The 14,102-nt window shown below is 43.7% G+C and overlaps 1 protein-coding gene across 2 annotated transcripts; it reads left to right on the plus strand.

The window, feature by feature from the left end:
• The first annotated feature begins 2,780 nt into the window (after positions 1-2,780).
• LOC140487142 (claudin-19-like) lies at positions 2,781-13,356 on the plus strand. 2 transcript variants are annotated; one of them, XM_072586702.1, is made up of 5 exons: positions 2,783-3,220; positions 5,441-5,605; positions 7,534-7,618; positions 10,714-10,860; positions 12,974-13,356. In XM_072586702.1, the coding sequence occupies exons 1-5, from the start codon at positions 2,998-3,000 to the stop codon at positions 13,020-13,022; spliced, it is 669 nt and encodes a 222-aa protein (XP_072442803.1). In that variant the 5' UTR covers positions 2,783-2,997; the 3' UTR covers positions 13,023-13,356. The 2 variants fall into 2 exon arrangements, with proteins under 2 accessions (XP_072442804.1, XP_072442803.1); XM_072586703.1 differs by lacking the exon at positions 10,714-10,860 and having other exon boundaries at positions 2,781-3,220.
• The last annotated feature ends 746 nt before the right edge of the window (positions 13,357-14,102 follow it).

Below are 14,102 nucleotides of genomic sequence, written 5' to 3' on the forward strand. Positions count from 1 at the left end.
AACTCCTATAAAGTCACCCCTCAACCTCCTACGCTCCAGTGAAAAAAGTGCCTGCCTATCCAACCTCTCCTTATAACTCAAATCCTCCAGGACCCACAACATGCTGAACCCTCTCCAGTTTAATAATATTAGATTACATTACAGTGTGGAAACAGGCCCTTCAGCCCAACAAGTCCACACTGACCCACCAAAGCACAACCCACCCATGCCCCTACATTTACCCCTTACCTAACACTACAGGCAATTTAGCACAGCCAATTCACCTGACCTGCACATCTTTGGACTGTGGGAGGAAACCAGAGCACCCGGAGGAAACCCACGCAACACGGGGAGAATGTGCAAACTCCACACAGGCACCTGAGGCGGGAATTGAACCTGGGTCTCTGGCGCTGTGAGGCAGCAGTGCTAACCACTGTGTCACCGTGCCATCCTTCCTATAACAGGATGACCGGAAATGGACATACTATTCCACTCTGATTATTATCCCATAAGTCAGAGCTGATCTGAACCCATCTCCAGGGATGAGAGACTAGTGACTAACTTGCTATGCCATTTCACTGTGTTTATTTCAATTTTTTAAAAATAAAGATTAATAATACATTATTGGCTCCAGTCAGTGCATACCACCTCTTTCAGATACTCTCCCAGAGTCCTTTCTGGGATGTAGGGTTATAAAATGATCTCTTTGGTGAAGTTGGCTTTAGTGTGTATTACAGATCACTCAGTCCCCATGTTGCCATGGCAACATGCTCTTTTCTATCTAGCTATAGCTTAGGATGGTCACCAGCAGTCTTTCCATCACATGGTTGACTAGCCATTATTGCCATGTGTTGGAAGATTTACAAGATGATATTTAGACTTTTTTAAAAAAGGCTCACAGGATGAGAGTATCGCTGGCCTGGTAGTTAAGAGTCAATCACATGTCTGTGGGTCTGGAGTCACATGTAGGCCAGGTTAGGATGGCAGCTTCCTTCCTCAAAGAGGTGAAGTGAACTGGACAGGTATTCCCTGACAATCAGCAATGGATTCATGGACATTGGTTAAACTCTTAATTCTGGCTTTTTAAAAAATTGAATTCAAATTCCACGATGGCAGGATTCAAACTCAGGTACCCAGAACATTATCTGGGTCTCTAGGTTAATAGTCGAGAGTGTGTGGTGCTGGAAAAGCACAGCAAGTCATGAACATCCAAAGAGCAGGAGAATCGACATTGCGGGCAGGAGCCCTTCATCAGGATTCTTGCCTGAAACATTGATTATCCTGCTCCTCGGATGCTGACTGACCTACTGTGCTTTTCCAGCACCACACACTTTCGACTCTGATCTCCAGCATCTGCAGTCCTTACTTTCTCAAGATTGATAATCCAGCAGTAATACCACTAGGTCATCACCTTCCCCACATAGCTGTTTTGGCCTTATCTTCCTTTGACCTTGGGCTGAGACTCAAAACTTCAGAGGCAAGGGTAGTTCCCAATGTGTCATGTGACCTCTGAAATAAAGATCCTTTCCCTAAACACTGAGTCACACAGACCAGATGGCACCAGCTCTTCGCTGATTGCATTCGGAGCAACAGTTGGGACACAACAGGCAACCTCAGTATCTCTCAGGGTAAATGAGCTGCCCCTGAAGGTGATATACTTGCCCATTGCTCTCCCACACCTCTCTTCTGGATGGTCTGTGAACATTGACTGAGAACACATCAGTTTGACAGTTAGAGTCAATACACTCCGCTGTTGGAAAAAAGGACAGCAGGTCAGGCAGCACCTGAGGAGCAACAGAGTCAACTTTAGGGCTTGACCCCTCATCAGGAAAGGTCAAGCCTGAAACATTGACTCTCCTGCTCCTCAGGTACTGCCTGACCTGCTGTGCTATTCCTGCATCACACTTTATTGACTCTGATGTCTCCAGTATCTCCTACCTGCTTTCACGGTCAAACAGCCCACTTCCAATCTCAACTGCCAGCATTTAAGACAAGAGGGCAAAGCTTTTAAAAAGGACCTGAGAGGTAACTTTCACTTAGAGCCTGGTTTGTATATGGAACGAGCTGCGAGAGGAAGTGGTGGAGGCTGGTACAATTACACCATTTAAAAGGCGTCTGGATGGGAACATAGAAATCCTATAGCATGGAAGCAAGCCATTCGGCCCACACTGAATCTCCAAAGAGCATTCCACTCAGCCCTACCCCTGTATTTACCATGGCCAATCCACCTAACGTGCACATCTTTGGACTGTGGGAGGAAACCCACACAGGGCGAATGTACAAACTTTACACAGTCACCTGAGGGTGGAAGTGAACTGAGGTCCCTGGTGCTGTGAGACAGCAGTATTAACCACTGTGCCACCCCTTAAATACATGAATGCAAAGGGTTTCAAGGGATATGGACCAAATGCTGGCACATGGGACTAGGTCAGATTGGGATGGCACGGATGAGTTGGGCTGAAGGGTCTGTTTCTGTGCTGTATGACTCTAATAAAGAAGGGGAGAACCATTGTGACTCAGAATCTCAGAGGTTCAGAGCAGAGAGCAGTCCCCAGACAGGTCGATTTGTGATCTGAATGCCTTTGAATCCGAAATACAACAGCAGTTATATGTCGGGTTAATGCAGTCTGAGGGGAGGCGGGGGGTTCGGGAAGGGACTAGCTTAGTTGTTGACAAACCAAGTCCAGTCCATTTCACAAGACCAAGAGGGAGTTACTGATATGCAAAGGGAGCCAATCGCCTTTGACCGGCTCCATCTGCCTTCAACACGTCAAAAGGCTTTGTGGGTGAGAAATTTATGACTTGTCTCTGGTCCTTCCAATCTGCCTGCTGTTTCTCACAATACCACACACACACACACACACAGACACACACATGAACCTTTATCAATCTCTGGGACATTGTCGGCCGTTTCCCCCACTTTGAGGTGACCCTGCAGGAACTGGAGAGCGAGCCCTTGGTTTTGGAGTTTGAAACACAAGCTCGGGGGGTGGGCGCTGATATCAAGAGGAGCTGGAGATGGCAAATTCCGGCTTTCAGCTGCTTGGCTACTTCTTGGCTCTGGGCGGATGGGTCGGCATCATTTCCACCACCGCGCTCCCCCAGTGGAAACAGTCCTCCTACGCTGGAGATGCGATCATTACCGCGGTGGGGCTATACGAGGGGCTCTGGATGTCCTGCGCCTCCCAAAGTACCGGGCAAGTTCAGTGCAAAGTGTATGATTCCTTGTTGCTGTTGGACGGTGAGTAACCAGAGCAAAGGATAAGCGAGCGGCTCTCTGAGAGTTTCTGTGTATGGGAGAGAGAGAGAGAGAGAGCTTGGCTGTGTGTGTGTGAGACAGGGATTGTGTACCTGTCACTCTGTATGTGAGTGGGTATCTGTCTGTATGAGCGAGTATGTGTGTGTTTGGCCGTGTGTGTCTGTTTGTAAAACTGTGTGCTGCTGTGTCTGTGGATCCGCCAGCGTGTATGTGAGAGGGTTTCTATGGAAAGCGATCTGCATGTGAATTTGTCCGTGTGTGCATTTGTATGTGTGTATCTGAGTGTGAGAGTGAATGTGGGTGTGTAACAGCGTATCTGTATGTGTGAATGTGTGTGTGACAGCGTGTGTGTATCTGTGTGAATGTGTGTATATCTGTGTGTGTAACAGCGTATGTGTATCTGTATGTGAAAGTGTGTGTATGTGTGCGAATGACAGTGCGTGTGTGTGTAAATGAGAGTGAATGTCTGTGTATGTATGTGTACAAAGTTAAAAATCACACAGCACCAGGTTATATCTGGTGTTGTGTGATTTTTAACTTTGTACACCCCACTCCAACACCTGCATCTCCAAATTATGTATCTTTGTATATCAGTGTGTGAATGTGTGTGTGTAACTGTGTGTGACTCTGTTTGTCTGGGTGTAACAGTGCATATCAGTCTAATAGTATGAGCCGCTGCAGGAGTACCTGTGCGTGAGGAATATGATCGAAAGTATGTGTACCTTTGTGAATTCGAGTGCGTGTGTATTATGTGTGTGAAGAGTGTACTGTATATGAATGCAACATTGTGAATGAGTGTGGGTGTGGGTGTGCGTGTGTGTGTGTGAATGTAAGAGAGCGAGTGGGAGCCGTTTCTGAGTGAAAGTGTATCTTGAGTGTTTGTGTTCACTATGGCATTGTTGATGGTTGGCTTGTGTTCTGTGCCATTTGGATGCCCGGGTTGATCAGTGAAAGTGACCAGCGGGTTTTAAGGCCGAACATGGAAATTGACACCGGTTTGAAATGAACGGCCCCTTCTGTGAAATGAACCACCCACAAAACTACCGTTTTCAACTAGAAAAACCACACAACACCATCCCGAGTGCGGCTAGTTGTGATTTCCAAGCAAATTCTCACATCGTCTGTTTTAATAAACTGAGCAGTTAATTACAATATTGGCATGTACTCGGGCAAGTGCAAAACTTGCTACTTACTCGGGGATGGCTGAGTATCACCAGATTAGAATGTGCCAAGCCTTTGTGAGCGCCTCCACTGCGGTCGCTCGCTCTACAGTATTGCCTGGGAGCTTCCACGGAAGGAGATAAACCGCAGGGTATATTCCCCCACATTTTCTGAATACTTTGAAGACCAAAAAGACTGAAAAGTCAAGAAGCTTTCCAATCTGGGCAACGGTGTGACCCAGAAAGAGTAAACGGAGATGCACAGTGCCTGCAGACTGATCTTCCAAGCTCTTGGTCCTTAAAATCCAAGTAAAATTGGAACTTGAACGGGGATGGGTGGGGGGCGGTATTACCAGTTTGAATAGATAAAAAGGATAGTGGGTGAGCTAAGATTTAAGGGTTACCAAAGTCAAACCCTGCGGATGCTAAACATTTTGGAGTAAACGCAGAAGATATTGGGAAAATGCTGAGCAGACCTGACTGCATCTGTGCGGAGGGAAACGGAACTCTAATGTTCCAGGTCAATCATCAACCTGAAATATTAAGCCCCTTCACGGAAGCTCTCTGACCTGAATGGACCTGACCTGACCTGACCCTGACGAGCAATTCCAACAAACCCTGTCCCCATATGGCCAGTTACCTGCCCCATACGTTCACGCTTATAGTCTTTCCCAATTGAAAATTGAAACTGACACGTGCTTAGGGCGGATTTGCAAACTGAGACACAGAAAATGGAACCATTAACCACCAAAATGTTGAACTCAGTCTTTTAATGTGGATAAAGGAACATTCCATTTTAAAAGGAAAAATCTGACAACATCCTTGACTGTAAAATTAAAAGTGAAGAGTGGACAAGTTACATTTTTGTGCAATGAATGTATGATCTTATGAGTTTTCTTTCTCCTCCACCACCTAGTTTCCTGATTTTAATTGGCAATGTTACATGTGTGAAATGAACTGAACTGAAAGCCTGATCGGTCTGGATAAGGACTGACTGCTGCATTGTTATTCATTTCCTCCCTGTGCCTTTTCCCATCCTCAGCCCACATCCAGGCTTCCCGAGCCCTGATGATTGTTTCAGTTGTTCTTGGCTTTATTGGCATCATCGTCAGTGTCGTGGGAATGAAGTGTACAAAAGTAGGAGACAATAACCCACTCACCAAAAGCAGGGTCGCAGTCTCAGGAGGGGTGCTTTTTCTCATGGCTGGTGAGTTTAGACTTTACATTATACTTTGAATTATTAAAAGGGAATTGTTCCAGATGCCATTGTGTCACAAGCATCGACCAGATTGCCATTTTCAGTTAAGTCTTTTGATCCCTCCCGTTTATGTTTCTAGCCCTTGTAACAAATTGCTGGACTCAGGAACGTGAGCTGCAGAATTGTGACTTGTGAAAGTTGGGCTAAGTTTGTGATTGCAGTAATTAATTGTTTAGTTCCCTCAATGGCATTGAAAATAGTGCACCTCCCCTTGTTCCCCTTCCTCTTAGTCTCCCATGCTTTCACACTGTGATTAAAATAAAGGCTTGTTACACAATCTTTCACATCCCCAGTGATCTGGAAACCTTTTAAAACCAGTGTTAGCGAAAAGCAACCTTATTTCCTCCGTTAGTTTCTTTAACCTTCCTGAACTTGATGATGTCTTGCACTGTAGGATTTTATCATTGCCATTTCAAACATTTCTTCATTGCTAGTGATATCATTGATGCCAATTCTTAAGTATTTCAACCATTCATTGTTGTCACTGTGACTCAGTCAACAAAACTCTTTACTCTGAGTTGTGCGTTCAAGTCCTAATCCAGGTCTTCAGCGTGACAATGAAGGCTGACACTTCAATGCAAAATACACATTGTCCTGACATTGTCAGGATGTGGTATGGTGGCTCAGTGGTTAGTACTGCTGCCTCACAGCACCAGGGACATGGGTTTGACTCCAGCCTCGGGCAACTGTCTGTGTGGAGTTTGCACATTTTCCCTGTGTCTGTCTGGGTACTCCGGTTTCCTCCCACAGTCCAAAGATGAGTAGGTCAGGTGAATTGGCCATGGTAAATTGACCATAGTGTTCCGATATGTGCAGGTTAGGTGCATTAATCAGGGGTAAATGTAGAGTAAAAGGGTAGGGGAATGGGTCTGGGTGGGTTATATTTTGAAGGGTTGGTGTGGACTTGTTGAGCCAGTTTCCGTACTGTAGGGCTTCTATGTGCTTTTTATTATAAATGAGAGGCTATAACAAAGCCCTGCTGCCATCTCAGGTGGATGATAAAAGGTTCCATAACATTCTGATTCAAAGATGAGATGGTGACTTCCCCTGGTATCTTGATTAATATTTATCCCTCAATCACAATGACAGAAACAGACCACCCAGCCATTATCACCTTGCTGACTGTGGGAGCTTGCCATGCACACGCTGGCTACCGCATGTCCTACATTCAAGTAGTGACTGGCACTGCAGAAAGCACTTCATTGGCTGAAAAGCATCTGAGATGTCTTGTGGTCAGTGAAGGTGCTATATAAATGCAAATCTTTCAGTCAATACAATTTGTTGCTGATTCTAATTGAATGAGCAGTGAGGAAAGTTAATAGTCATAGAATTAGTAATTCATTCACTTATATACTGATTGAACTTTCACCAAACTATTCCAAAGCACCTTCAATATTGTCCCCTCAACGTCTAAAGGTCTGTTTTCAGAAGGGGACTCTTACCAATGGGGTGACTGGGTTGTGGGCAATTCAGTGATGCAGTGTGGCCTCCAGGTCACCATTCCCCATGACAAAGCTTCACACCAATCAGCATTATCAGAGCATTCTTCCACAGGGAGCTAGGTCTGGATTTGATCCTACCTGAGGTGCACTTAGGTCTCTCTTAGGTCTCTCTGTAGAGTTTGGGAAATCAGACTCTTGACTCTTTCAAACATGGAGGTCAACTCTAGTGACTCTACCAGTTGAGTTGGGATTGGTAAGCTTAGAACAGACTGAATGTGAAATTGTTGTCTCTGAGTGGAAGGTGTCCAATGATGCAGAATAGACACCTTTTCCTCCCGTGTAGGCTGCAATGTGCTAATTGCTCAAGTGTTTGCCATTGATTTGATAGCTGACTGAAAACTGACCCATGACTCCCACCTCTTGTCTATTCCACAGGACTCTGCACCCTGGTGGCGGTATCCTGGTATGCAACAAAAGTTTCAAACGAGTTCTTTGACCCTTTAACACCAGTCAATGCCAGGTACGAAACATCAAAACAAGGATTGGACTAGAGCTTGCTATTTTTGTACCAAACCAAAAGCAGAAGTTTCTGGAAAAGCCCTGCAGGTCTGGCAGCACCAAGTTCTGAAGAAGGGTCGCAGGACCCAAAGTGTTAACTCTTAATTTTTCTCCACAGATGCTGCCAGACCTGCTGAGTTTTTCCAGCAATTTGCTTTTGTTTCTGATTTCCAGCATGCGAAGTTCTTTCCTTTTTCTGCTATTTTTGTTTTCACTTCTGTTGCTGGAGTTGATTTCACCCAAGCGACAGAAGTGTTAGGGGATGTTTACCACTAAAGTAATGTAATGTTAAGCCATGTTAGCACATGTCTTAGGCACAGAATGCCAATAGGACCACAAAATGGCCATCTTTTCAGTGAGATCCTAGGCAGTGAGTGCCAGCAAGCTATTTTAAAATTGTTGGATGTCACAATACAGCTCAAATTCGGTCTGTATTCGAGCAGAATCACTTCCTCACAAGGTTCATGTTTCAAACTTTGATTGAACTTATTCTTGGAGGTTCTGCCTCATGGTTTGGTTCATCGCACCAGGGCAAATGGTGGAATTTGAATTCATTTACAAATCTGGAGCTAAGAGTCTGATGATGACCATGAAACCAATGTCGATTACTGAAAACCCCCATCCTTTATGGAAGGAAACTGCCATCCTTACCTGGTCTGACCTACATGTACTCCAGACCCATAGCAATATGGTTGACTCTTAACTGGCCTCTGGGATGGGCAATAAATGGCAGCCTAGACAGCCATGTCTTCATGACATGAATGAATATATTTTTAAAAAGCAGACTACTTCCCATTGTCAATACATTTATAAATGTTAAATTGAACTCTTCAAAGAAAATGAAAAAAACTGCTGAAAGTAGCCACAGTTTATCAAAGCTTTCCACCTTGCCTTCATCAGGACATTTTGCAAGAATACCAATTTAAGAAGAAAACCAACATTTGTACTGTATGAGAGGCGAGTGCTCTTTGGTTGGACCTTGATTGATCACGTTGCCAACCAAGCTGCATTCTCCTTTCAAACAATACAAATATTAGTTTTCCACTAAAATTCTTGCAAATCGACTTGATAAGGGCAAGGAGCAAATCTTTGACAAAGTGCATCTATTTTCAGCAATACTCAAATACTGTCCTACCAAACAACTAAATGAAATAAATATTTGTCCTCAATAATGTTTCTCCCTGGTTCCTTAAAGGAAATGTTTCTTTCATTCCTGGAGATTCCAAGACTGTCATATTGTGCTGGCAACCTTTGTAACGATGACAAGTTGGTTAATCGTGGGTCGCATGGTGGCACAGTGGTTAGCACTGCTGCCTCACGGCGCCAGAAATCCGGGTTCAATTCCCGCCTCAGGCGACTCTCTGTGTGGAGTTTGCACATTCTCCCTGTGTCTGCGTAGGTTTCCTCCGGGTACTCTGGTTCCCTCCCACAATTCAAAAATGTGCAGGTTAGGTGAATTGGCTGAGCCAAATTGCCCGTAGTGTTAGGTGGGTTGCACTTTGGCTGGTCGATGTGGACTTGTTGGGCCGAAGACCCTGTTTCCACACTCTAAGTAATCTAATCTAAAACCGTGACAAACTGGTTAATCTCAGCTGACCCAGCCCTACATTAACCTGTGGAACTATGACAAGTTGGTTAATCTCGGCTGACCCAGCCCTACGGCCAATTTCAACACCTTCGGCTGAGGGACTGTGTTACTTCTTCTCTCAATGATTTTGAGATGAGCCTCCTGGACAATACCTTACAATGGGGGTCACCACAGTTTTCTTAATGAGGGCTCATCCTAGGTAACCAACAATACCACAAACTACTCAAAGTGTGTATGGGAAACACATGAATCGATAGGAGCACATATGTAGTTATTACAACTGAAATACGAAAGTATTTGTTTTAATATGAAAGAAAATTGCTCTCTACCTTTATTTCAGTGTGAAACTGGCACACAAGTTTATTATTTGGGCAGCACGGTGGCTCAATGGTTAGCTCTACTGCCTCACAGCACCAGGGTCCTGGGTTCGATTCCCGACTGTCTGTTTGGAGTTTGCACATTCTCCCCATGTCTGTGTGGGTTTCCTCCGGGTGCTCCGGTTTCCTCCCACAATCCAAAGATGTGCAGGTTAGGTGAATTGGCCATGCTAAATTACCCATAGTGTTAGGTGCGTTAGTCAGGGGTAAATATAGGGGAATGGGTTTGGGTGGGTTTCCTTTTGGAGGGGAGATGTGGACTTGTTGGGCTGAAGGGCCTGTTTCCACACTGTAGAGAATCTAATCTAATCTTTGCTCAGTTTGTCACCCTTGCCTTTTTCTAGCTACTCGCCCAAGCCCAATAGGGTGACTGCTGGACTTCCTGCCCACTGACTAGTGCTTGACGTCGGCTTTCATGGCTGCCCAGACCTGCACAGCCATGCTGGACCCCGGTTCCCTTGGCAACCTTTCTCTGGCCACCCGAGGTGGTAACCACCCACTGTTATCAAACTCGCTCGAGGGAGGAAATTAAACTAAAAGTACAAGCGACGCACTACTCATTGGCAGATGGTGAGCTGCCAGTTGCTGACAATAAACATGTTGGTGACCCCTTCCCTACAATATGGAAAGCTAACCTCTAAAGCTCATGTTGTAGAGTATAGCCCTTTGACAGGGTCTATCAGAGCAAGAACCATGACCCAATGTCAGTACCTAGTAAAGGGCAGGGAAAGAGAAATTTGGACATGGGGGAATAAAAGGTGAAAAAAATTCTGTAAGTTTAAAAGAATAAATATTGTTTCAAAACATATATTATTGGAGGACCTAGCCATCTAATTATTAATATGAGGATAGCAATTTTAGCAAAATTTTTTTCAGAAATGGGCCAAGTGCAGGGAAATGGGGTTAGTGTGGGCGGATATTTGGGTCAGCATGGACCAGTTTGGGCCAAAGGGCCTCTCTCTGTGCTGTAGGACTCTATGACTCTCAAAGCAAATGATGATGGAGTTCTAAATGTCCAGTTGTCTTGCTGTATTACAAGGTTGATGTGTTTTGAGCTGCAGCCTTTGATCTCGTGTTCGTTGGCTCTTGCAGGTATGAGTTTGGCTCGGCACTGTTTGTAGGTTGGGCAGCTGCAAGCCTGACCATTCTGGGAGGGTCGTTCCTCTGCTGTTCCTGTCCAAACGAAGAAAGAAGGGGCCAGTCATACTACAGGTCCTCTCAACCATCAACAGTCAAAGAGTATGTCTGAAACACAGATCATGGAAAATCAGTTCTCGAGCAGACATCAGCTTAAATTGAGGGTTATCAATCCCTCCAGGAGGGTCCTGTCATCTGCAGAAATTAAAGATCATCCTCCGGGATATTGCCACCAGCAAAACAGGAGAAACATTATAGAGTTATTAAAACAATTGTGTATTTTTTCAAAACTTCTTTTAAACACTTCTGTTTATAATTGAAATATTATCAGAGGTGACTATCAAGACACATGTAATTGGGTAGGAAAGAGTCTCTTCATTTTTTGATTGACCCAGAAGTGTTGCACTGTTACACTGTGATAATGGACATTTTGGGGAAGCCAATGGTTGGCATTAGGGGAGAGTGGGGGTGGGGGGGGGGGCATTGGAGATGAGAGTTCATATGAAGAATGCACCCAGTTTGAGTTGGCAAATGTTTTAAACTTGACAATAATTTCATCACATGAAGGAATTGGTTGAGTTACTTTACACTTACTATAGATTTTGCTTGAGAAAAGTATAAAAATGTAAATATTACTCTTTTTAACTAGTAAATGACATAAGATGCACTGCAACAACTTTCCAAGGCCTATTTTCCTGATGTCCTCACAGGGAGGTGATGGCCCATAGTCTTATCACTAGACTCTGAATTCAGAAACTCAGCTATTGTTTTGGGAACCTTGGTTCCAAACATGTCCATGTCACGGCAAATGGTGGAATTTGAATTCAATACTTTTTTTCCTAAAATCTGGAATTAAGAATCTACCGATGACCATGCAACCATTGCTGACTAGTGGCTCACTAATGTCCTTCAGGGAAAGAAATCTTCCATCCTCACCTAGTCTTGTCTACTCGTCAGACCCATAGTGATGTGGTTAACTCTGAAATGGCCTAGCAAGCAACTCACTTCAAGGGCAGCTAGGGACGGGCAATAACTGCTGGCCAACCAGGGACACCCATGTCCCATAAGTGAATATATAACAAAATTGACAACCCTTTCCAAACCCATGATCACTACCATCAAGAAGGACACTGGCAGCAGATACATAGGGATAGAACCACTTGCATGTTCCCTTCTAAGCAGCACACCATCCTGACTTGAAAATATATTGGCTTTCTTTCCATGTTGCTGGCACAAAGTCATAGATCTCCCTCCCTGTCAGCACTAGGGGTGTCCCCAACCCAAGAAAATGATAACTTTTGCAGTGATGACCACCTCCTGAGAATTTCTATGCTTTTGAAAAAGTGGCACAGATCTTCAAAGTATATAAATAAAATCCAAAAGTACTGCAGGCATGCAACAGATCCATCACAAATGATACCAGACAATTCAGAAAATAATTAACAAGTACAGTCCTGATCTAGGTAAAAACAAGGACTGCAGATGCTGGAAACCAGAGTCTAGATTAGAGTGGTGCTGGAAAAGCACAGCAGGTCAGGCAGCATCTGAGGAGCAGGAAAATTGACGTTTCGGGCAAAAGCCCTTCATCAAGGATAGAGGAATTGTACATATATTCCCAGGATTCCATAAGAAGATTGTATTTTCATGTACATCGAATATTGTTAATTTCCTGATTAAGGGCTTTTGCCCGAAACGTCGATTTTCCTGCTCCTCGGATGCTGCCTGACCTGCTGTGCTTTTCCAGCACCACTCTAATCTAGTCCTGATCTAGGCCCAGGTGTCATTCTAGTATAATATTCTAGAGTCCCAAAATGTATGTCAGTAATGTTGTTATTGTACAGGATAGAAAATAGGCCATTTGTCCCATCAAGCCTCTGCTAGTGTCTTACTTTACATTACCCATCTAATCTAATCCCCCTGTCCTGTTCATTCTCCATTCATGCAAAAATCTGTTATCCCTTAGTAGGTAATGAAACTATCAAGACAATGTAATTCTGGGTTTAAAACAATAAGGTGGAACAATTGAGTAGATGCTGACAGTACTGATCTCATAAGTGAAGCCTTTCACTCTAGAAGGTACAAAGACAGATTATCCAGGAATTCCCATAGATTCAGTGTGTACATTGGCAGTAAATTTCCAGTATGCGTTTGCAGGGTTGAGCTGTGTTAGCGAACCTCTCTATGTTGCTGACATTTTGTTTCTTTTAAATTCCAGGTCACATTTTAAGAAAACAGCTTCTGTCAAAGGAGAGCAGTATTTATAGCGAGGCAGTACACTGCAATTTTGTAACAGCACAAGTGTGTTCAGTTCCTTCACATGAGCAATCCTTTTTTTTGAAAAACAAAGTAATTGTAAAGCTCTGTGTCATTACTGAGAACTTACGTAGACTCTAGGGCAATGTGCAGGACACTGTGTAGCCCAGACCAGTTCCAATTTTACTGTTGTTTGTAAATGGGCTTAGTATTAGAACTGAATTGTACATATATTCTCTGATTCCATAAGAAGATTGTATTTTCATGTACATTGAATATTGTTAATTTAGCTGTTGTACTGAATGCAGAAAAATGTTTTCTTTTAATAAAGGTGAATTAATTGTGCCTCTATTTAATTTAAGACAGAGTGAGAGGGAAATAAAGACAGCAATGCCATTTATTCACCACAGTATATTTTACAGACAGCAAATTAGTTCTGCATTACTTTTCTGTAAATTCTACACAGCAAGACTCCATAGAGGACGAGATGAATGTCAAATTCGTCTGTTAACTGTTAGCAATTCTTCTTCAAATTATGTAATGGAATTTTGCATGGGGACCTAAAGGGAGTAATTGTTTAATTTCTTATCTGTAGGTTTGTACCTTTGGCAATGAAGAACTCTCTTGCCACTGCGTGATTCTACATTTATTGCCTAAAGCTTTCTCTGTATTTGTTTCCAGAGAGACATGGACACAAGTCAATTACATAGTCCAAAAGTTAACGGAATTTGAGTGCACATGACCATTAATATTTCAAACATTGTGAATACATTGTCACAAACTGACTATGTCCCCAATGCGCAAATCTCTGAATGGCCATTTGCATCTGAAATTGCACCCAGAACTCTGTCCTCTTGTTATCCATTCCAATGTCCTTAAAATACAGCTTAATGGGGTGACTCAAGATGGCGCTGACAGAGGGTGACTCTTTGGGAGCTCCCTGCAGCAGATCTTATTCTCAAATTTCTTACAATTGTTCTGCACTTTGAAACCTCAAATCTCTTTGTATAGTATGACCTGCCTGTACTGCATGCAAAACAAAACTTTTCACTGTACCTCGGTACATGTGACAATAATAAATTAAATCAAAT

The sequence above is a fragment of the Chiloscyllium punctatum genome, chromosome 16 (genome assembly GCF_047496795.1).
Source record: "Chiloscyllium punctatum isolate Juve2018m chromosome 16, sChiPun1.3, whole genome shotgun sequence".
In the NCBI taxonomy this organism is placed as follows: domain Eukaryota; kingdom Metazoa; phylum Chordata; class Chondrichthyes; order Orectolobiformes; family Hemiscylliidae; genus Chiloscyllium; species Chiloscyllium punctatum.

What these genes read in the sequence shown, in the direction of transcription:
- LOC140487142 (XM_072586702.1), top strand. Translation starts at nt 2,998, where the DNA reads ATGGCAAATTCCGGCTTTCAGCTGCTTGGCTACTTCTTGGCTCTGGGC. An exon ending in GGTGCTTTTTCTCATGGCTG is followed by an intron (nt 5,606 to 7,533) that starts GTGAGTTTAGAC and finishes TCTATTCCACAG; the next exon opens with GACTCTGCACCCTGGTGGCG. An exon ending in CAACCATCAACAGTCAAAGA is followed by an intron (nt 10,861 to 12,973) that starts GTATGTCTGAAA and finishes TTTAAATTCCAG; the next exon opens with GTCACATTTTAAGAAAACAG.